This window comes from Silene latifolia, chromosome 5, assembly GCF_048544455.1.
Source record: "Silene latifolia isolate original U9 population chromosome 5, ASM4854445v1, whole genome shotgun sequence".
Lineage (NCBI taxonomy): Eukaryota > Viridiplantae > Streptophyta > Magnoliopsida > Caryophyllales > Caryophyllaceae > Silene > Silene latifolia.
Window position 1 is genome coordinate 78,353,366 of NC_133530.1, and position 24,897 is coordinate 78,378,262.

Below are 24,897 nucleotides of genomic sequence, written 5' to 3' on the forward strand. Positions count from 1 at the left end.
TATTACGCGAGAGGGTCTTACACTCCAACATGTGAGACCACCCCATTAATCCTATAGTTGAATAAGGTACATACATAAGGATTAGTTGTTCTCACGTGCGAGAGTGTCTCGCACAAGAGTCGAAGAATGTCATATTGTCGTCGAGTTTCTCTCGGAAAGTGTTGTAGCATTGATTTCTGGAGTCAGTTTAAGATGACAACACCCATCACAAACATGTTATAAAGGATAGTTGTTGTTGGTCTTCTGTGGAAGATATTGCACGTCATTCAATGTCATTCAGATCGAAGGAGGGGGTGATTTTGGCTTATACTTGTAAGTGAAAAGTTGGAAATACTTATTTTTGACATCGTATATTATACGAGTTTGACACTTTGAGGGGGTTATGACTTATGACGTAACTTAATTCTTGTTTCAGGTACTATTATATTCCATGTACAGACATGTACAACAACTAGCAGAAGAGATTCAGAAAGGAGTTGCTTCTTTGGCTTCTGTGGAGGGCGTTGAGGCTAAACTCTGGCAGGTAAACATTAGCTTTTACCCGTACTATTTACTAAAAGATACTCGTAACTTTTATTTACTCTTTTTTTTTACGTCCAACCGCTTACTAATATTTCTGTAAGATAACCTTACATTAACGTTATTGTGCAACTACACAATATGTGACCATATTAGTTTTCTTAATGGCTGATTTTACAAGATCTTGTTTCCAAACCGACGTAGAAGACTTAATTCCCACAGAAAATATAATTATATGATGTATACAGTGCAAGTACCTGAGATTTTTTTGGATGAGGTGCTTGGTAAGATGAGTGTACCACTAAATAGAAATGTCCCCTTCAAAACCCCAAATGAGCTTGTCGACGCCGATGGATTTATTTTCGGCTTTCCCACAAGATTCGGAATGATGGCTGGCTCAGTTCAAGGCTTTTCTGGATGCTACTGGTGGACTGTGGAGAACTCAGCAGCTTGCAGGAAAGCCTGCATGTCTGTTCTTTAGGACTGGATCTCAAGGTGGCGGACAGGAGAGCACAGCGCAAGTAATCAATTTTACACGCGTACGTTTTTTTCTCTGCTTTCGGACTGTCGTTCCGAGTTACTTAATTCTCTATGATGCTCCTTACAGTTTGACTGCCGTCACCCAACTGATTCACCATGGAATGATCTTCGTTCCAATCAGGTACACATTTGGAGCTGGAATGCTCGAGATAGAGAATGTAAAAGGTAGGAGCCCATATGGTGCTGGAACTTAAGTAGGAGATGGTTCAAGACAACCGGCTGAGCTGGAGTTGCAGCAGGATTTGCACCAGGGTAAGTACATAGCCACTATCATAATGAAGCTTAAAGGAATAAAGTAGTTGCTTAACTTATAACTCTCAAAGTCATAGATAAATTGTGGAGCATACACATTAGATACACATTAGATAAATGCCAGCATTCTTATTATTACGCCATTTATTTGCCTTTTTCAAATTTGCCAAAGGTTGGTTCATTACATTTTGTAGCACTCGTGTATTTAAAGAGCTTAACCAAATATGCTTTGATGTTTAAAGGAGTAGATTGTTGAATGCAAGAGAGACACCTGCATCACTGATACAGATGTGAATGCGCTTTAGCCATCGACGTCGCCTTCAGCGGTTTTATTTCTGAAGTTTTTCCAAGGCGTGTCACTGTGGCATGAGACTTATATCTGTCCTCGGCGCTTGTGCAGTTGTTTTGGTGTTGTATTCTCGATCTTTTAGTCTGTTTGAAAAAAAAATGTCCTATGCCTTTGTGCCAGTGTAACTCTACCCCCTTTTTATTAAAATTAGTCATTCACATGTGAATCATTATTTTTGCATTAGAGATGGTATTGTAAAGTATTTACTCGAATTTTGTAATGAAAACTATGCTCATTCCACATATTTAAATATAAAAGACCAAGTCACGTTTTTATTGATACACTACCGACTTGCTTCTATTTAGCATTTCACCAAATTGGGGCATCCGGCGCGGTGCAACAAATAGTATTAGTCTTGCTGAAGACGGGTCGGAGCAAGTGGCGGATAATGCCACTCACAAAACGAATGGGCGGGACAAGGTGTGGCACCCCATGTGCTTCCCTCTCTCCTCTATTTGGGTCATTTGTGAGGGAAAATGGTATCCGTCACTCCAAAGTGACGGATACGTGCCGTCACAAATGAGATTTTGTGATAGTATAGACTAAAGATGTATACAAAGAGTGTATTTAATATTTACACTAAAGTGCAAATCCTATGGTATTAGTATAGAAGATAAATGATCAAGGATTGATACAAAATGATTTTGAAACGGTTTTACAATAAATTTACTGTGACACGATTTTATAATTTAAAGAAAAAATAATAATGTTATAATAAAAATGTGTGAATCACGGTTAAAGTCAAGATAAGTACGTTTATTATGAAAATAAATAAGAAATTTAAGTCATTTTAAGTCGTAATAAACAGTAAAAAGATCAAAAACATACTCCCTGCCATCCACTCCAAAGGTAACATGGATTCACTTTTTCTCTCACAAAAAGTGGGTCTATGTTACCTTTGGACTGGATGAAATGGAGTATAAAAGTGGTACCGAAAGACTGAGTTACCCAAGTTTTTTTTGCATTATTATGGTACTAGGAAAGATATTACGGTGTATAATGGACAAAATTGCTAAAGACCGCCTCTATATTACTCATCTGGTTCCTAATGTTCATTTCACTTTTTAACTTTGCATTTCACTCTTAAACACTCTCTAAACTAATTTTTATAGATAATTAAAAAAATAAGTTACAGTGACCCATTTTACGATAATTAATAAACAACTACGATTAAATTAGAAACAAAAATGACGATTAGAAACGTAAAATTAGGGGCGGTCTTCAGCAAGGTAGAAGCTTTCAGCCTAGTTAGGTACAACTGTACAAGTACTATTCAGTATTCACCGGTTAGTAGTCTATAAATGCATGAGAGCATGAGTCGTGCATTGCCATTTTTTATCACGGTACACTTTCAGCATTTTAACTGCATTGAAAATTTGAAATATAGGATTATTGTCCTGTGATCTCTTCATTTCAATTATTGTCCTCACACCTCTTCATTTAAATTATTGTCCAACCTCAAACTATCGTTCCCGTAAAACCTTAAACCGAGAAAAAAGCCTTCCAAAAACAAAACCAAAGAAAAAAAAAACTACAACTACAATATGATGATGAAATTGGTTCATTCTTTTTTAAGCGGTTTTTTTAAAATTTGAAAATCAAAATCGAAAATGAGAGAAAAGGAAGGTAGTGGATGGTATATGGGGTTTTAATTATTAAAGGGTAAAAAGGTAACTTTTAGGGTGCGAGATGAGTAAAACTAAAATAAAATAATATAAGAAAAATTTGGTATTACGAAATTTTATTTCTAGGTTCACTCTTTAGAAACCGAATCGGGAATAGAAAATTTTCAAGTAATAATGGAAAATTGGAGGAAATATTTGACTTATTAGGTGTGAGAAGTAGAATTATTGTGAGAATTTTTCTTTAAACTAACACAAGTAATTATTATGCTAAAGAATTACGTACTAAGTAAAATGGTATATAGCAAATTAGCAAGTCTCTTGAAACTCAATCCGTATATCTTCAAATGGTATAAAATAAGACGGATCAAGTGATATCATTTTTTAAAAGAATATAACCATTTAATGACAAAATGTTATAACTAAAGTTATCACTTTTTACCCTAAAAATGATGGTAACATTTTATCAGAAAATAATAAAATTTTATCATAAAATGGTAACATTTTTTCCATCTTATTTCAGACGGGAAAAAGCTCGTTTGAAATAAGAACTTGCGCGTATTTATAGAGCAAAGGTGGGACCTTCTAGATTTTTTATCTTTTATTTTAATTGCAAATCCCTTCCTTTGACTGGTAAAAGAGAGGTTGCATCATGTATTCATGTAAGGGTAGGTTAAAACTTTAAGAGGGTTGTTGATAAATGCATAGTACAAAACTACAAAATAAATGAAATATATGATAGGAGGGAAAGATGATTAAATAAAAGGGTAATTTGGTCATTTATTCGGGTGATACTAGTCATTTACGCGCGATAAAAAGAAAACGTTTTATTGTATTTAATACTCCGTATTTATAAATTTGTATTCGGACAAATTTGACATCTTTTGTAGATGCCGTATGACTTCTAATTAATAAACTAATCTACTCGCTAAAAAAACATTACATAATTGAAAGTGTGAATTGTACACAGTACACCTGCCAAAACTAATCCGACCGGAATTCCAAACTCGGGAAAATAATCGAGTCGGGCCATTTGAGACCATCTCCAACCATGATTCTTTTTTCTTCTCATCTCACTCTCTCTTATCACTTCTTACTCATCCACCCCATTATTACTCAACTTTTCAATTTTACACCCCCAACAATAATTTACATTTATTCCTCATCACTCTCTTTCATCATTTATCTCTCTTACTTTAACATATCCTACACATTTTTTTACATTAAAAAACCATTTTCGTAATTTGCTGTGTTTTCAACTCAATAATTTATCGACTTTGATTTGATTATAGAAAAAATGTATGACATGTGTGGATATATGTCAATATTACTACCTATTTGTAGAGGAAAAAAAAAGAGAAATAATGGTGTAATTATTTTTTTTTAAAGAAAAATAATTACACACAAATTATTGGCAAAAATAAAGAATTGGTGAACAATTAATTCTTTCTATCCATGGTATCTCTCACAACACAAATTGTTTACAGTCATTTGGTACAATAATTATCCAAAAAGGCATAGGTTTGTGGATCAAATAAATAAAAGTAATAGAAAAATTAACTTGCAGAGGAGTGGGGGCCTTTTTACGCTGCCTGCTTTCATCCGTGATAATTCGTTGTGGGGCTTCATCAAACGAGTAGCTTTCATCATGGTTGAAAACCATGATTTATTCATCCTCAACAAAACGCTTTGAGTTGGGGATGCTCTGATCAGCTCAAAATGCACTATATTAATGGCTGATGTAACATCACCTGCACCAAATTAATGGATGATGTAATTGGTACAATTTTTTTCACCTACTAGTGCAGGTGAGGCTTTTAATTGGTCACATGATACTAATTGAATTTATATGACCCATAAAAAACAAATGGGAATTAAGGTAAGATTTGTGGGTTTTTCACCTTTTTTGTGATAATCTTGAAGAAATTACATTAGTCCACATTTTTTGTTAATAAGAAGATAAAAAATAAGCTGGGATTTTAATAAATTTATAATAGTGGGTATTTGCTTTATTTTACACCAGGGAGGAAGATATAAATTTTTACAGTCGTTGGTTCTATTGTATAACACGTGTCAGCATCTGCGTATATGAATTGGACCCTCGAGAGGATCCGCGCGCAATTAAAATGAAGAGATCACAAGACAATAATTCAATATTTCAAATTTTCAATACAGTTAAAATTCGGAAAAAGTACCGTAACCAAAAATGGCGACTCATGTTGTCATGCATTTATAGACTACTAACCGTGGAATATTGAATAGTACTTGTACAGTTGTACCTAACTAGGCTGAAAGCTTCTACCTTGCTGAAGACCGCCCCTAGTTTTACGTTTTTAATCGTTATTTTTGTTTCTAATTTAATCGTAGTTGGTTATTAATTATCGTAAAATGGGTCACAGTCACTTATTTATTTAATTATCGGTAAAAATTACTTTATAGAGTGTTTTAGAGTGAAGGGCAAAGTTGAAAAGTGAAATGAACATTAGAGGCAAGATGAGTAATATAGGGGCGGTCTTTAGCAATTTTGTCTATTATACACCCTAGCATAGCCTTTGCTCATTTCCGTCATTTGTTCTATATATACTGAACGCATCCTACATCCCTACTTCCCACATCCCACTTTCCACTTCCACTTCCGACATCCCACATATCATACGTATATTACCTCTACCCAAACAAACAGAAATGGATAACAAGACTACCTATACAGTGAAAAATAATCAAACAGTTATTGTGGACTACAACAGTAAGCATTTTTTTCATTTCTTTTCCGTCTCCATCCAATTTTTGTAAATTTGTGATTTTTTTCAAGTTCAGAATATGTATGATTAATTGTAGGATTTTTGCATATGGAATGCGGTAGCAGAGTTGTTAGGAACCTTATAGTTGAGTCTGAAACCTTGGGATCGAGTCCCATCGAAGTGTTTTTGCATTTTAAATTTGTGATTTTTTTTCAAGTTCAGAATATGTATGATTAATTGTAGGATTTTTGCATATGGGATGTGGTAGCAGAGTTGTTAGGAACCAACCCTGGGATCGAGTCCTACCGAAGTGTTTTGCTGTGTAATTTTTTGGGCTTTAGTCTGCTCTGTAAAAAGTTTGCTTCTGATGGGAATTGAACCATGGATCTTCTTTGTATGCGGTTAACAATTCCCATTAAGCCATTAGTGTTCATTGTTTAAAAAAGAGTTAAATTTTGTCATATTTAAAAGGAGATGTTCTTTAGTTTTATAAATACGTTTCGTAAATACGTTTCGGAAAAAAATAAAATTTGATGTGTAATTAACATTGAGATCAATATTTTTTTAAAAAATTTTTAATTACTTTATTTAAAAAAAAATAATATGCATAAAGTGTTATAAAATAAGACGATTTATTTTAAAAAAAAAAATCGTGCCCCCTTATGACAAAAGCCTGCGTCCACCCCTGTATGTAAGTATGTTGTTATTGCTCTTTATACGAATTGTCCCCAACCGTTTTCCGAGAAAGAGAAGTCGTCCGTGGAATTAATTCTCTCGTCCGCTTAAGTGTACACAATATTATATATTCATATACTAACAAACTCTTACTCCGCTGAATTTTAACACTTTTCTTCTTTTTATATTTTTTTTTTGCAGGACCCGATGTGGATAGGCAGGTGAATCAGTGTTTGGACGACAATGCCAAAGCAAGAGGCAAAGGCGGAGGTTCTAACAACAGTCATGGATTCCCAAATAAAACCAAGTGATAAAGAGTATAAGTATTGGAGGGAGCATGTTATTATCCTCATGGTTTAGTTGGTCCAAGTATTTAGAATTTATTTAGTTATGTTTTAAATTTCAGTAATAAAACATTTGAGATTAGCTCAAATGTAGGTGTCTTAAAATCAATTCATTATTACACTTAAGATTTGCTTAAGTGTTTATGTGTTATATAACGTACTTTTTATTGTCAAATCTACGGTATTTGTGAGTTTTATTTGCTTGGATTTCTCAGCTATGTCATATTTTATATTAGCAGTGCTAAGGGTCGCAAGCTCGAATCTGCTTCATAGTCATTCGTCTTTTACCCTTGAGAAAAAGACGGAAAGATAAATGAGAAATGCTAAATTGATTTGTAGGCAATAAGGAGTGGTTGTTAAATGTTAATGTTCCTATGTTAGTGTCGTAGAATATTTCACTAGAAGCAAATGGAATCACAGATGATGGCAAAAAAAAATACTCCAACAAATAAATGGCAGCACTTCATGATTAAACAGTTAGTTCAGAGGAACACAAGCAAATGGAATCACAGATGATATGGCAAAAATGGGAGAATGGAGTCTACGAGATTCCATCAGTTTAAGCCATGTAACAGATGTTCTTGTACAGTGTTGTTTTTTGCTGCTGGTTATGCCTCCGGTAAGTTGGATGCTATTTCATATTGCATGCTTGGCAACGTGTTTTACTTTTGCTTATCTTTACTCAAACTTTATCAGGAAAAAGCTGTACAGTACAGGTTAATTTGTGTACAGTACTTGTCTTCCTCTTGGCTAAGCCATTCAATAACATAATCTAAGGGTAGACAATGGAACTCATGGACTCACATGTAAGACATGGACTTAGTTGATCTTATTATATATATATATATATATATATATATATATATATATATATATATATATATATATATATATATATATTTGAAAGCAAAAAAAAAACAATTCATTAATAAAATGTCTTACGCCATCTATAAAGAATATACATAATCGAAAACCAATCTAATGAAAATAAGAAAATACCCTAAGAACACTAACTAATATTGATAATTAAGTAGGGGTCGAACCAGAAGAAGATGCGAACATGCCAATATATTTGAGTATTTTAATTTGAAGTAAGTTTTCTTATAAAACCGCTATAAAATTATATTAGAATGACTGTGTAGGTAAGGAAAATTTATTAATGTGGAAAATAAATCAAATTAATTAATTATTGTGAGTTAATACTAGATTTTTTACTCAATTTAATTCTTTTGTCTCCATTAATTGAAATATGGGTCATTCGGATTGAAAAATGAGTTATTCGAATCATTAAATCCAGAAAGAACTATACTTGGGCCATGGTTACTAATAAAACCATAAAAGGGCATGTGATTACAAAAGTCCATGAACGAGAATCAAAACTATATAAGTAGAGCTTTCCTCATTCATTTCAAATTGTTGACATTTGAGAAGAGAAAACAAGGTACAGATTTCTACAAATCATTTCTAGCAAAATTGTTGCAAGCAGTCAACAAGCACAACAAATTATGTCGCTTGTAATTTCGCTGTGAAGACTCAATCACAATTACATACTTTCAAGAGAGATTCAAGTCATCGCGACCCTCTCAAGAAATCGAACTAACACCGCACGTGTAGCAATAAAATTTGTCTATAGCTCAGCCCTTGCGTGTACAGCGTACACGTACCTTTTTACGGCATACTAGAACAAAGGATAAATTTGAGATTGTACACACATACTTTTTGATATTTATTAGGATTAATTGATTAAAACACCCTTTAATATTACACTTTTTAAAACTAAACACTTTATGATTTTTTTTTTAAAATGAATACCTTAATGTGCTTTTCATTCACATTTTGGTACCTTAAGTGGATTTAGGCCAAAAAAATGGAATATTCCGGCCATTTTTTAAAGACATGACATTTTCAACCTTTTTCTTTCCCCTTATAACTCATATTCTACACCGTACAACATGTGAATACTTTATCACAAAGCTCATATTTTACATCGTACAACATATACAGCTGGTTGTATAATCCATGAATTGACGTATTTATGATGCACTCCAATCACATTTTCAACCTTTTTCTTTCCCCTTATAACTACAAGTCACAGTTGATTCAATTTCGGCAGTATTTTACATTTTTTTTTGTGCCTAAATCCACTTAAGGTACCAAAATGTGAATAAAATGCACATTAAGGTATTAAGTTTTAAAAAACTTTTCTAAATGTGTTAAAAGTTTTAAAAAGTGCAACATTAAAGGGTGTTTTCATCAATTGAACTTATTTATTAATAAAATTCGTTTATTTCCTTATTTTATATTTCAGTTATCGTCTATACAAAATTTGTTGTTATACTTTGATGCCCTTTTTTTTTTTTTTGGTCTAAACCATCCGGTAATCCGAACCACATTGGGCCGACTAATCCGGATTTCGAGGCGTGTCCAAGGATTACGGTATTTAAACCCCTCCCAATCGCAGTTGTGGGGATCGATCCATGACCTCCCTACCAAGCCATAAATTTACGCTACCAATCGCTGCGTCAACCAACGATTGGTTTGATGCCCTTATTATGGAAGTGATGATTAGTGAAACTTATTTTAATGAAAGCATTTAAGTAAAATACTGGAGTATTTTATTTTACAATAACACTGGTATAAAACGGTTTTATATACAAGAATTATTGTTTAATTTGTTGCGGTTAATTTGATTATTAAAGTAAAAAGGAGTTAATAATATGACCCAAATTTCAAACTCGGCAATATTGTATTTGTCCTTTAGACAAAAAAAAATTACCAATCGGATTAAAAAGTTACGTTGTTATTTTATGTTAAAAAAATAATCATTTATTAAACATGATCTAAAATTAGTAATTATTATCCGTATTTAAATAACTCGTTGGACGGAACCGAAGTAGCCAAGTAGTGAAGAAACAATTGAGCATTATTCACAACTCAGAAGACGACATTTTGGTAATACACGAGTCGCTGACTTTATTATGACTTTGTTGATGGTGGATGAGTGGATCCTCGTAATCCCATTACTTTAGACTTTAGCTAATGGTTAAAAAAGCATCCCAAATTTATACTCCAATGTATTGATCAACTTTAGTTAGACAATGTTATTTTGAACTTAATTTTAACTTGTTTTAATTCAGTTTAATTTAAATTTATTCATTCAGTTTAAGTTCAGTTCAGCTTATCTTTTCACAAATTAACTCTTACTTTAATTCAGTTAACCTTCATTCAATTAAGTTCGGTTTAGTTCAACTCCATTAATTTAATTAAGTTCAATTCAACTCTTTTCAACCGATTACTTATCCATGTGCAAAATAACACAGATAGAATAAGTTATCTTTGAATGATCCAAAATAAAAATGCCGTCAACAAAATCATTTACATAAGGACGATCGGTTTAAGCTACATAATATTTTACTTCATTTCATTGGTATTTCCCTTAATATTAATATAAATAAAGAATTGAGTCTTTTTCATTCTAAATTGAAGAGTCCGCCTTCTACATTGGAAGTGCAAAATTCGAAATAAAAATTACCAGCTCAAATTCAAACAGATGCTTTTATTGAACTGTAGAGTCGTTGATTTAGGATTTGATTTTCAGCAGTATAAAATTTTGCAAATTTTTATTTAAGATGGTAATTGTATTCGTTAGCTCTTCCAAATTATCTAGGACCACTATTAATAATACACTTCCAGAGTTACTGGGTATCGAAAATCCGAAAGAAATCATTTTTTCTACAAAAGAGGGCAGTTCTTTGTGGTATTTTCCACATACGAAAAACATTCTGTGTAGATAATCACAGGCCATTATTCAAGCACCATATCTCTAAATTTAACCAAAAAAAATCAACATTCCTCTGCTTCCGAAAAATACACCTTGGCCGACCCCAAAACTCGAGCTAATTAATAGGTGTAACCCTTGACAAACATTCCCTTCTTGGCATCTTCACTCTCTCCTTCAGCCGAGTACTTGCCCAGTTGTGCCATGGAATTTGCCTTGGCCCGCACCAAAAGAGCTCGCTGGGCTGCTTCTATATTCTCAGGATTCCCTTGCCATGCCTTTAGCACACTGTTTTGTAGAGCTCGGGCGTATGAGAAGGAAACGTGCCATGGGTTTGGGCTTTGGTTCATTGCATTCAGGTTTAGTGTTGCTTCCACTTCGGATTGTCCTCCAGACAAGAACTACATAACAAAAACAAACTATGTTATCTTCAAATTTCAACAAGTTTCTTGAGAGAATCTCGTACTGTTTCAGTGAAGTAGTGAAAAAATTTGCAATGTATTGACTATCACGAGACTATCTCCGGGGAAAATATGCGTTCAATTTTACAGCCAAGAAAAGCACAAAGATTTTAAAACATTCAAATAATACGATAGGTGAAGCATACTTAACCCTCTCCCTACCAGGGAAACAAAAGAAAAAGAGAACACCTTAATACCTTATATATAAAAAAAACAAGTGACGTCATCACTTACAGCAACATCACCCAGTGCCTTAAAAGACTCGTAATGTCATCATCCAGGTGGCTCAAAGGTTCCAAGCTAAGGGGTAGGGGGTCGGATGTATAGGTCCTTACCCTTGTGTTGAAACGTCATGTTCGTCATGACCCATTATAAAGATACATGGAGAATCGCTTCCAATTACTTTGCAATATAAGATACATTTATGATTAACCACTTTGCTTCATTCCGTCATATTCAAGGGCTAAAAATGGAAAAAACAACCTATACCCCTTAAAAGGAAAGTTTAAGAAATCAAATAACACCATATCACTATATCAGCATCAACTAGCCATTTTGAGGTGGGAAAATGGTGCCTAAACGATGCCAAGATGGGCTTGAGCTATAGCAGCCTTGGAGGCTAAATAAGCAACTTTAACATGGAAACTGAGGCCAGCTGACAACAGGGCAGTCTCTCTACTTCCGGACGACAGAGTTTGCCAAGAAAAGAGAACAGAAGAATGAGGTTCTACAAAGACTAGTACTCCCACCATCTCATCTATAGTGAACTTTGACTGCTATTTCTTTCACGATAAACTAGCTACAACTATTTTTAAAAGACAATATGATAGTTGTCTTGATAACCTAATATGACAAGTTGGATATAACCCATGGTTTATATTACATATTAGCCGCACAAATAAGAGAAGGAGGCTTTTAAAGGCATACCATGATTCCAGGAACAGCCGGAGGGACCCTCCTAGTGAGCATTTGAAGTGTACATTTGGCAATGGTTTCAGGGGAAGCTTTCTCTTTGTGTTCAGCTCCTGGTGTTACCATACTGGGCTTGAGAAGGATTCCTTCAAACATGACGTTGTTTTGGGCCAAATAGTAGAAGACTTCAGCCCACACTCGCTCTGCTACATCTAGACTCCTCTCAATTGGGTGGTCCCCGTCAAGAAGAATCTCTGGTTCCACAATCGGCACAAGACCATTGTCCTGTAGCATTTACATATGGGATAAATAAAAATTGTGAATTGCGTAATCAATCTGAATGCACTTCGATCTTGAAACTCTTCATCGACCAAAACCCTCAATCGATAAGAAACCCACCACTATCTTGCTACCTCTGTTAGACCCGGCTACGAGTATTTAACATGGTTACATGTCCATGTGTCAATCTTTGGCTATTTTCTGAAAAATACTCTTGTTGCGGCTTAAAATGAAGTGTCTAAGTAAGTACACATCATACCCATGTTTGAGTATCAAGAGTTGGAAACAGGTACGCAAGAAGATACGAAGAGTCGGAGGACCATAGCCTATGACAAAAGAAACAGCACCAACAAAAAGCTGAAACTCAAACAGAAGCATCAAAGAATACTACGTACCTGAGAAATAGCAGCATAGCGAGCAAGTCCCCAAGCAGCTTCCTTAACAGCCAATGCAGAAGGTCCACATGGCACACTAACAACTGTACGCCTATATTTGTGCATGCCATTTAATTTGCAGAAAATAGAGAAATTACAATTAGCAAGGAAAATGGATTTAACATCGAAAAGGAAATTCAAAAATGTTGCAGCCATCTGATCTAAAGAAAACCCATCATGCTTAACACTTGGGGAAAATGGCTTACCATTTCGCAAAACGAGCACCCTGTTTATAGTACTCCGCGGATCTAGAAGCCAAACCATCTAACCCTTGGCACCAAGATTCATTGTTTGACCCCGGCAGAGGAGATAAACCCTTAAAAGAAAGTTAACAAAAGGAAAAAATGATGATTAGTGATGCGAGAATCACTTGTCCAATTCCAAACCCCCGTGCATTACAATGAAGAAAATATAAGCAACACTTCAATACCTTGTCAACTTTAATGCCAGGAACAATATTCTCATCACGTAAACAATCAACAAATTTCTTCCCATCTGTTGTGGATTGGTAAAGTGTCTCCTCAAACATGATGGCCCCAGAAATGTAATCACCAAGCCCAGGAGTTGTCAGCAGAAGCTGCCTATAAGCCTGACGATTGGCTTCTGTGTTATCTAAACCAATTGATGCCAACCTCTTTCCACAAGTTGCATTAGATTCATCAATTGCAAGGATGCCACGTCCAGGAGAAGCAATAGTTTTCTATGAGCCATAAACAAAACCAAAAACAAAGTATAAAATTTATGAATTGATCAATAGCCAGGTCTTCATGCAATACCGTGATCAGATCTTCATGCAGTACCAAGCAGTAAAATATCAAAATTCGCAGGTCGTATTAGATTCATCAATGACAAGGAGTTAAGGATACATTCAAGTGAAGCAATACATTTTTATAAGCCAAAAAAATTTTGAAAACTAAAAAAGAAATATATGTAAATATAAAAATTTATGACAAGATCAACGGTCAGATCTTCATGCAGTACCAAGCAGTAAAATATCAAAATCATCAATGACAAGGAGTCAAGGCTACCCCATTCAAGTGAAGCAATACATTTTTATAAGCCAAAAAAAATTTGAAAATTAAAAAAGATATATATGTAAATATAAAAATTTATGACAAGATCAACGGTCAGATCTTCATGCAGTACCAAGCAGTAAAACATCAAAGTAGTTACATGCAGAATTGTAGACCACTTATTGCCATGCTGACAGAAAAAGTGCAAACCCAAAGGTAAGTAAGACGAATATACATCAACTACTTTGATCACAACCAGCATATGCTGACTAATCCAAAAGAGTTTAGTTCATTAATTGCTTCAACAAATATACATACTGACTACATTAGTCGCTTTAGAATCAGTTCCCGAAAATGAGGAAGTAATTAATTCAGACACAAAAGTTTTCAAGAAGAATACTTAATCAACTCCATAGAAAGCTTTTCCACATTGATTGGTCAGCGACGAAGAAAGTAACTAATTAAAATATAAAAGCTCCTCTCACCATATCATTACCAGCAGCTGAGCATATAGGGGGTGGGCGCAGTTTTTGTAGTTCGGAGGGTAAAATTCTTTAGAAATCTACTTAATTGTCCAAAATGCCAAAAGTAAAAAAATAAAAACATCCAAACAAGGGTGATAAGGCATCCACCCGCATCCCATGCAATTGAACTCAAGTAGAAACCACTATGCGAAAAGCATCACAGTAATTTATACGAATTCAAAATTATGTTCAAAGACTGCTTGAAGGGACGACTGTCATTGGTAGCTGTCCCTTGCTAATAATTTGCTAGTTCGTAAAAAAACAAAATAATGAGCGTTTTGAGAGCAAACTAATCCATCATATATTCATATCACAACGCCAAAAGCTTTCAGCCAGATTTAAATAAGAACTGAGAATTAGATGAACCTATAATTCAGCTACATGCAATTGCCGCGAATACTTAAAATCAGGATTTGGGTGTAGGCACAATGAATTTCATTTTACAAACAACAGAGAAGACTCAGAAGGACCTGTAGAATACTAGAATACCCATCGAGCAACACCAAAAACATCAAAGTCTTAATCCAAGAAAGATTTGGGTACATGTAAAATACCCATAACATCCGAGTCTGTGAAAACTTAGATCTATCCTATTCAAAGAAGCTCAAGCCTCAATTGGACTACAGATTATCTACAGAATCAAACAGTAGGTCTAAAGACAGCCTCAATTGATATCAATAGCAAGATAGTTCAAGATAGATTTCAGGTACTCGAAAGCATGAATGTCGAGTTCGAAGATCGACTAGGTACACAATCAAGGGCATAAAGGCCAATCATATCAACCCTCTGATTAGTCTGATAAGCCCCAAAACAATATAGATCACTTTCATGCATTTTAAGTCATGGATCATCATAACTAATATGATATCGTGAAAATTTTAGATTAAATTAAATTATACAATCAAATCACAGCAGACGTAGGAGTTAACAAAAGAGAGAAAGAACATACAGCAGTGAAAACAAGCTCATCAGCATAAGAGCTTGTACTGGCACGGACTGGCATGGAAACTCGACGAGTTGAAAAGTTGATCGGCGATCCACCGTTTCGGTTGATGGATTGCTGTCCCATCCATTGTGAAGATAACCCATTTAGCTTCACTAAACTCATAGACGCCATGGCGGATCTCTCAGTTAACTATACTGAACAAAAGAAGAAAAAGTGTGGAGAATCTTATACTGTTAGTGGAGAGAAAGATGTGCATCAAATAAGGCAATAAACAAAGGCAAACAAAGAAAGTTTGACTACATAAAGGCAATAACAAATTAACAACTACCAGTACTATTATACTTAACCTTCCAACTTGCCAAACAACACAGCCACCCACTTAAATAACATATTATTGGTCCAGCTAGTATATTCTTTGAATGTACAACTTAAGGGTGAGATAGGTGATCTTTCATGGCTTTTGAGCTCTATGAAACTTGCACCAATACAAAGGGCTCGAAACCAATCAACAAGGTCATCCGAGTGATTTCGGAGGCTTGTGCATACGTTAAAAATGACCCTCTAAATACTTTTAAATATAGTGGAAATATGAAATGTATGACAACCTCCACCATAGTTCCACAATAGAGCTGCGGAACATTTGCCTTGCCCGCAAGTTAAATACTCCGTATAATGAAACTCAAAAATAATCGGGACCCCAAACAATACGAGCGTTCTGTTCCAGAAACCTAATGCAACGCTAACGCTATAAACCCTTGAAAGCTAACCTTCAAGGTATAATCACCAGTAGTTAACCATCTATGTAGCGGTAAAAAGGGTTAAATAACACAAAATCAATAGGGTGCAGCTCAAACAAAGATTAAGACTTGATCCAATTTGATCACAACCTTATTCAAACTGCACTCATAATAGGGTGGCATTAAAATTCCCATAAATAAAAGGTAGCAGCTCATTAATCCACTTAAATTTATAATATTGATCATTTATTTCCTACCAGAAAACAAGTGCATCATAAAGTTGGAATCTTTAGTGTTTAATTTTTGTTATTAATCAAAACAAGTGATCGTGAATATACAAGTAGATTGAAGATTGCATATTTGCAATAAGCATTTCAATAAAAGTTACTGCATGCAAAGGTTAAAATAAATAAAAATTATTCACAGAGGGAAAGGGGTTGCTTACAGTTACAGGAGATGGATGAAAATTAGAGTGAAAGAAAATTGGAATTACAGAAGACGCACAGATCTAATGATCGACTTTTTCGATACAAACAAAGTTAGGCGAATGGATTAGGCGCGGGGGTCTTTCGATCAACCCTTTTTATTTTGAGTAAACTAGTTTTAGCCCGTGTGAAAATGCACCGCTTAGTTTTTAAGATTCCAATCAATCAATCAATGTATATTTAATAATTACTCCCTTTTAGATACCTCTTTTCTAAATTTACTCCCTTTTGAAAACTTTTTATTATTTTCTCATGAAATGTTTAAGGTCAAAAATTGCACCCAAATTGACACTCCGTAACAAATTCCGTCAATTTTTAAATTTTTCGATTTTAAGTCTATTTTTATGGAAAATACCCTTCTCTATATTCATCTTCTTCATTTATCATTCACACCCTTCACTCCCTTACTTCCTCCAATCCTCCATAACCAACCACCACCAATATACTACCACTACCACGCCAACAACAAACACTTATTGACCTGGCGAAAACATCAAAAAATCAAACAAGGTGATTGAGGAAATTGGGAAAATAGGGATTTAATTGAAAGTTTGAAAAACATTTTTCTGGGTAGTGTTTAATTGAAACTTTGAAAATTGGGAAATTAGGGAACACTACACAGATGACAAGAACGTTTTTCTACTAATTGAAGCTTTGAAAAACGCTTCTTCCTCCTAACCCAGGTGACAGAGAAAAATGGAGAAATTAGTGATTTGATTTGTTTTGATTTTAATTGTTTAAAAGTTTTTTGTGTCGGGAATTTGAAGTGTGGGCGATATATTTGTGGTTTGTGTTGGGTATTGGTGGTTGATGGTGGTCGGGGAGAATTGTCGAGAAATTGGCGATAATGGCTGTGGTTTGTGTTGGGTATTGGTGGTGGTGGGTGGTGGTACGTTGTTGGGTTTAATTGGGGTTGACGAATGGTGTTGTTGCTGCAATAGTGCGTGAATGGAGTGGTGTCGATTTCGATTCCGCGCTTGAAGGCAGATGACCGGCGTGGGAAATGGTGCTGATCCTTGGAATTAAAGGCTGCCATGATGGTGCGGAGGTGATGATGATTGAAGAAGCAGGTGTGGGTACCATGTTGGCAGCGTGGTTGAGGCAAGACAAAGGTCCGATTCCGAGCTCACAATTAAAGATGAAGATGGTTCGTTGACGAATGGTGCAGTCCAGAACACGTTTTACAAATGAGGGAGGGAAGAAGATAGGGGCAAAACGGTCATAAATAAAGATTTTTCACCTGAAAGTGCATTTGGGTGCAATTTTTGACCTGAGAACATTTCATGGGAGTAAAATAATAAAAAGTTTTCAAAAGGGAGTAAATTTAGAAAAGAGGTATCTAAAAGGGAGTAATTATTAAATTACTCATATATAAAAGAGGTTTTTTTCAGGCAACGAGCCACTCTCCCAGTTTTGTAAAACACTAAATAAAAATAAAATAAAAAAATATCTTAAGAATATATATATCTTCTTATTGGAATAAAGTTTTCTTCAAAATATATATCTTCTTGGGATAAAGTTTTACTAACAAAAATTGAGAAGTTAACAATGTTTCAATTTCCTCTATTTGAAAACACCTAGGATTTTTGTATTATTTAAACGCTACGTACAAACCCGGAAAACAAATTTTATAAATACATTGAACAATATATTTCAATTTGTAAATTAATGTGTATGACTACGTTTTTGTTTTGTCTTTGGTAGTATGAGTTACTTTCTCATGTTGTTCTATTATACTCTATTGAGTTCTTAACCAAGTTAGTATTTTTCTAACAACTATTTTCCATGTTTTTCAGGTATTTTATTGGAAGACAACATATTTCGTTTATTATACGATAATAGAGTATATATTTATATATTTATGCCATCAAAAATTTGACACTACATTGTGATCTAGGACTATTCTTATAATGGTCTATGATTTTTATATTTAATATTGTTTGGTATTTATGTCACACAAGCTATGAAATTAATTGTATTATTTTTCTTTTTACAGGTTTGTTGATATCTATCGTGGGAAATAAAGTGAGGTAACTTCTCTCAAGTATTTCAATAGAAATTTTCCTTCTGAGATCCAACCTTTGAAAACTCTCAAACTAACATGTGGAATGATACTTCGGCCCGTTTTTAAGGGAGACTAACCGCTTCACAGAAACCATTAACTTCATTCATTATAATTTTTTATTTCTTTTACTTTTCTTCATTCTAATGCAGGGTGAACCAAGGGTTTTTATTTGAGATATTGATATATTTTCCAATAAAAAATCATATAATCATGTTTATTGACAAACTGGACTTGAACTCATAATATTAGCCAACATACTTTGTACTGTATTATGTTACTGAAACCATAGGTTCTCTTTTTATCAATTTCAGGCCACAATGCCTATTGAGTAACACCACTCAGGTCAATTATGAAGTCAGTTGGATTTCGCATCACTCGGATTCATTATTTCTTTATTATCGTTGTTCGTAGTATTTATTTATCAATTATTATAGTAATGATATTTATCTATTATTCTTAGCGGTTTTTCAATGTCATTTTGACATTTAAGGTGGTTTTGCTCTTTTAGAATGTTATATTTGTCTGACAAATTTAAAACCCAAATTAGGTAAAACCAGATGCTTTATTAATGTTAAAAACCCATGCCCACAAGTCATCAACCTTTCTTATATAGTTATATGTGTTCTTTTATCCAGAATTCCACCATCATTAGTTAACGGTAACTTTTAATGTCGAACCTGTGTATCCATGCAAGTACTCATACCTACAAGTAAACCTAGCAAACGGGTTCAAGTCGCGCAAGTCGGACGTATGTTAGGTCAAGTTGGATCATGTCATTTAGAATTTTAAGAGTTCAAGTCGGGTGAGATGCGGAGTCATTTTCGGGTGTGTTGTTGTCGAGTTAATTATTTAGAATGGTCATGTCAAGTCTGTTGTAAAATCATTAGCCTTACACAATACCAAAATATTACAAAAAATTATTAACCTAAAACTAAGAGGTGAGAAAAACAATATAAAAGTCAAAATTTCCTAACTAATATCAGAAAGAGGAATGGAGGGAGTATATAATACGAGTATAATAATAGTTCTATGAGATAGTAGTATTACAAAAAAACTAATAAATATTAAAAACTATATGGAATTATATTTCTCACATTTTACTTAGTTTTAAACGTTTTAAACTCAAGGGTTATTTAATGGGAATACTATGACCTGTAATGGTTCTTCTCAAAATACTACGACTTATGGATTAACTAAGAATATCACCAACTATTGTACCCTCTCTCTTAGAATAGAATCCCCCTTTATTTTACCTGATGCAGCAAGTAATTATGATGTAAGGCCATTTTTTTTGTTTACTTCAAACTTCATCCCCTTCCCGTTACATCTCCATTACAACGATCACTTGTTCTCCCTCATTTCTCCTTTAGCTCTCTTCTTCTCTCCAATCTGAAAACCCGAACAACTTAACCCATGACTCTTTAATTCCATACTCTTTCATAGCCCACACATCGTAACCATCATTACCCGTATTACTCTGGCTCAACACCGATAAAAACCCGTCCAAAACATGTAATGCAATCAAATCATTTCGTTTATCCCGACCCTCGTCAAACAACATTTCAGCAAAATGCTGTTTAATACCCGGATTATCAACAGAGTTATCAACATTACAATTAGGCAAAGGAATATCCTGCGTCCAATTTTCGATCAAAAGATCGAAACAAACAATTCGATGCTTATTCTGTAATCCACACCAAAACAGCCAAAGACATAAATGGTTATCATAAACTGCAAGGTCCAGACGGCCACCTCGTACGCTCGCGACATAATCCATGCGAGAATTATCGAAATTACACCATGATTTGTCCCTCCAATGGAAAATGGCAATGTGATTTTCATCAATTGCGGCAATTTTATAATCATCATTAACAACAGCATACCCGAACCATTTATGTATTTGGCCTCGAACTGCCTTCCTCTTTGAACCTTGAACCTTAAACCTTAAACCGCGTTGCCGCCTTGAACCGCCATTTCAGTTTCAATTTTTGAAACATTAGATTCCCATTAAAATTTGGAGGTAAATTCAAATGTGATACAATAGCACTAAAATTTGCAGAAAGGTTGAAACCCTAAATCCCCATTTCAATGCAAGAATTATCGAAATTACACCATGATTTGTCCCTCCAATTGAAAACGGCAATGTGATTTTCATCAATTGCGGAAAATCTTATAATCATCATTAACAACATCATACCCGAACCATTTATGTATTTGGCCTCGAACCGCCTTCCTCTTTGAACCTTGAACCTTAAACCTTAAACCGCGTTGCCGCCTTGAACCGCCATTTCAGTTTCAATTTTTGAAACCTTAGATTCCCATTAAAATTTGGAGGTAAATTCAAATGTGATACAATAGCACTAAAATTTGCAGAAAGGTTGAAACCCTAAATCCCCATTTCAATTTGGGGTGTGTACTAGATAAAAATCGAATTACCTGTGTCATTAATTGAAATTAGTCCGCCTTCAATGAAAAAAAGAGGAGCAACATTCAAATTAGGGTTGCTGATGAAGGATCAATGAAGCATTCAAATTAGGCGAGGATTGTTGAAGATGGTGATGATGGATAAACTAGAGAAGGATGGTGATGATAAACTGGTAAAAGAAAGAGAGAGAAGGTAATAATGGAAAAGGAAAAGTTGGTGAAATAAGAAAAGAGTCGGTCATTCAGTGTGTTTAAAATAAAGAGAACCTGCTAATCCGATTGCCTTTCCTCTTTTTCTAATACGAGGGGAATGTGATACGTGCATTTTCTATACACTTTATCTGTGGTTTTGACACGTGTTTCTATGCATAATTGTTAGCTTAAGGCTACTATTTCTCCCGAAACGGTTTACTTTGCATTTTCTATGATTTATTGTAGGAATGAGTGGAAGTAAGCTAAATCAAGCCTAATTCGTCCTCCGGAGGCAAGTTTAAGGAAGCCAAGAAGAAGGAGAGTCGTATTCACTCACATTGGGATGCGTGCAAAGGAGTGAAGAGTTGATTGGAAGGAACAAGAGAGCCACTGCACAGCATATTCGGTCGATCGACTAGGCTGTGAGGTCGATCGACCACTGAAACTCATCAGATGCTACTGTTCCGCATATTCAGTCGATCGACCATGCTGACCGGTCGATCGACCACTTTTCGAGCTGATACGTTTTTCTTCGTGTTAGACTTTTAAAAGCCCAACTTGTAATTAACTTTCGGTATCTTTTTATCGGTAGAGAACGCAAAGACAACTTTTAGGTTATGCTTTTCATTCTGGAAAAAACTCAGTTTTAGATCTAGCTTGGAGACGGAAATCTTCGAATGCAATATTTTTGTTCTTGAATTCAATTAGTAAGCCTTTTATGCAATTCGTTCTCTTCTTTATTTCCTTGTTATTTTGATTCTTGTTTTCATCAATTTAATTTCAGCAATTGAGTTCTTTCCTTTTGTTTTAGTTTGATTCAATGATGTCAAATTTGTTCTTTACTATTAATTTTGAAGTTAGTATAGTTATGATTATGCGTAGGTAATTTCTTTGATTGGGAACAAGGTGAGCCATGGTATTAAATTAGGATTGTTGTGTAGTATGAGTTCTTCCGTATTGGTCTTGTTATCTTTTGATAAATTTCTTTACTAGATTGAAAGATTGGTAATTTGTGTTATCATTAGATTAGGAATTTCTCTTGAGCGAAAGCTTTGATAAATTCTGGGGAATTAATAGACCGTGAGGTTATTTGAGCTTTGATCGAAAGGCTAGCTTATTTTCCCTGAGACCGTATTATAAGACCTATGCTACCTTACTGACCTGATGTTTGCCATGGTGAACCGAAGTTCCCGATCCCCTTTTTTATCTTGTTGAGAATTTTCATTTTAGCAATTAGCCATTTAATCAACCAAATTCAAAACCCCCAATTAATTGTTACTTTTATAGACTGAAAAATAGCAAACAAAATCAACCTTGTCTCTCTGTGGTTCGACCCTTACTATCACTAGCTATAGTTTTAGTTTGGAATTATAAATTTAATTTTGGTACTAAACGACGGTATCAAATTTTGGCGCCGTTGCCGGGGAGACGGTGTAATTTTGTTTGCCTTATTTTAGTTTATTTTTCTTGTCTCAAGGAACTTTGATTCCTTGAGGCCGTTGCTTACCTTTGCTTCTAGTTTTGCTTTTGCACAGTTAGAAGACATGTTTTTGAGAGGAAGACTTGAGTACTCTCACTTTGGAAATTATGGCTACAATATATGATAATTTTCAGCCAAAGGAGCACCACCTTCCAAAGGGGCGCCAGTTACCTACCCCTAATACCGGTAATTTCGAGTTTCGTTCCTCTTATATTGATTTAGTGGAGCGAAATCGTTGTGGTGCGGATGAAGACCCCTTGAAGCATATGGAAACTTTCACAGACTATTGCTGTTCCATACCTATACCGGCTGGGGTAACTCAAGATGAAGTAAAGGGGTTTATGTTCTTGTACTCCTTGAAGGATTCGGCGCGAGATTGGTACCGCTACCTCGATAGGGTAGCATTGTTGAGTCACGGATTGGACATCTTTAGCATTAGCCTTCTACAAGAAGTACTTCCCACTTTCAAAGACCGATGCCTTGAAGGGTAAAATCACGAGTTTTCAGCAAGGAGCCGACGAAGATTTTTGTGAAGCATGGGGACGTTTCAAAAGTTTGGTCCAGTTTGTCCCTCATCATGGTTTCAAGAATGGTATCTTTGCAACCTATTTTACAATGCTTTATATGATGATTACAAGGTCATCTTGGATGCAGCTGCTAATGGCAGGTTTCAAAACAATACCGGTCAAAGTAAAGGTTGGAACACTATTGAGGAGATGGCAGTCCATAGAGCTGAGTTTGGAAGTTCGCGTGGGAAGTCACGAAAGCAAAGTGATGAAATGAGTGCCGTTGTGACACTTATTACTTCCATTTCTACCCGTCTCGAGAAGCTCGAGATTTCTGAAGCTTCCAAGGAGAAAGTCGAAATTCCTGTTCAAAACTCAGAGGAGATCGAGAAGTTGAGAGAGATGGTCCAACTCCTTTTGGTTCAAGTGGCGAATATGGAAGCAGCCGGGATTGAGTCCTCAAGGAATTTTGTGAAACAATTGGAGAATATGGAGGCTAAGCAAGCTGGTAATTCTTCAAGCAAATGTGAAGGGCCGGTTGAGACGATCAATGCCATCAATCTCAGAAGTGGCCTTTCTTATGAAAGTCTCGACAAGCCAAAGGAAGACTCGGGAAATGATGAAGAAGCTCGTTTAAATTCTGCTGCAAAAACGAGCTTGAATGCCAGTACTTCTGGTCGATCGACCAGAATTCTCAGTCGATCGACTGAAGCGTCAGATAAAATAGTTTCTGGTCAGAAACTATTCACACCCAGCACATCCAGTCGATCGACCAACATTCTCAGTCGATCGACTGAGATACCTGACGAAGTCAATTGACAGACGAGGAAGCATTCACGCCCGGCTACTTGGTCGATCGACCACTCATACGATCGATCGATTGGAACTCGAAGCGAGGATGCAAATCCGTCAACTAGTTTGCATGATTCGTCACTCATTGATGATTTGACGGGGTTTTAAACCTCGAAAGCCGAAGGTTACCGATCCTACGGCGGTGTTGCGATCCGTATCCGGAGCGTTTGAAGGCTACTAATTTGGAGCGTAAGTTTGGTAAGTTTCGGAGATGGTCGAATCTCGAGGTGTGATTCCTTTCATGATTTAATTACCCAGGTACCCTCTTACGCTAAATTTATGAAAGATATTTTGAATCGTAAGAGAAATTTTCGTGATGATGGTAATGTTGCGTTTGTGGAGGAATGTAATGCTCTTTCACAAGTTAATGTGCCACCTAAATTAAAGGACCCGGGTAGTTTTTCAATTCCTTGCACTATAGGTAACCACGTAATTGGTGATATAAAACGCGGAAGCAATTAACGAATTAAATGTGACGATTTAAGACTCGAATTTCAGCAACTAACAAAAGCAGAATAGCGAAAACAAAGGGGTTTGTTTTTGTGATTTTATGACGCAAATAACAGCTGACAATACTAAGGAAACAACGGGTGAACGATGAGTGAATAGTGACGGGTGAACGAATGCGATGAATAGTATGACGGTGAAAAGTAACACGAATGAACAAGATACAATCACGAAACAAGAAAGGGATATTTAGCTTTGAGATTCGACTGAATTCGCGACTAATAACGAAGGAGTTCGGAGCCCGAACAACAATCGCGAAA

At 35.2% G+C, this 24,897-nt stretch overlaps 2 protein-coding genes, 2 long non-coding RNA genes and 1 other non-coding gene across 5 annotated transcripts; 2 read left to right on the top strand and 3 right to left on the bottom strand.

Moving 5' to 3' along the window:
• Window positions 1-648: 648 nt before the first annotated feature.
• On the top strand, window positions 649-1,700 carry LOC141656180 (uncharacterized). Its single transcript, XR_012548401.1, has 3 exons — window positions 649-1,040; window positions 1,181-1,311; window positions 1,554-1,700. It is a non-coding gene; the product is annotated as an uncharacterized LOC141656180 (long non-coding RNA).
• A 4,133-nt stretch (window positions 1,701-5,833) lies between these two features.
• On the top strand, window positions 5,834-7,239 carry LOC141656181 (uncharacterized). The gene is made up of 2 exons (XR_012548402.1): window positions 5,834-6,028; window positions 6,900-7,239. It is a non-coding gene; the product is annotated as an uncharacterized LOC141656181 (long non-coding RNA).
• Window positions 7,240-10,633: 3,394 nt separating this feature from the next.
• Window positions 10,634-16,735, bottom strand: LOC141657601 (fructose-bisphosphate aldolase 3, chloroplastic-like). Its single transcript, XM_074464885.1, has 7 exons — window positions 16,572-16,735; window positions 15,393-15,583; window positions 13,337-13,606; window positions 13,113-13,222; window positions 12,868-12,958; window positions 12,209-12,478; window positions 10,634-11,221 (listed from the first exon to the last, which is right to left on the bottom strand). Exons 2-7 carry the CDS (start codon window positions 15,558-15,560, stop codon window positions 10,943-10,945), a joined length of 1,188 nt encoding a protein of 395 aa, XP_074320986.1. The 5' UTR covers window positions 15,561-15,583; window positions 16,572-16,735; the 3' UTR covers window positions 10,634-10,942.
• A 3,307-nt stretch (window positions 16,736-20,042) lies between these two features.
• On the bottom strand, window positions 20,043-20,791 carry LOC141655586 (uncharacterized). The gene is made up of 2 exons (XM_074462658.1): window positions 20,787-20,791; window positions 20,043-20,637 (listed from the first exon to the last, which is right to left on the bottom strand). The coding sequence occupies exons 1-2, from the start codon at window positions 20,789-20,791 to the stop codon at window positions 20,043-20,045; spliced, it is 600 nt and encodes a 199-aa protein (XP_074318759.1).
• Window positions 20,792-23,247: 2,456 nt separating this feature from the next.
• On the bottom strand, window positions 23,248-23,356 carry LOC141658267 (small nucleolar RNA R71). The gene has a single exon (XR_012549161.1). It is a non-coding gene; the product is annotated as a small nucleolar RNA R71 (small nucleolar RNA).
• Between the last annotated feature and the right edge of the window lie 1,541 nt (window positions 23,357-24,897).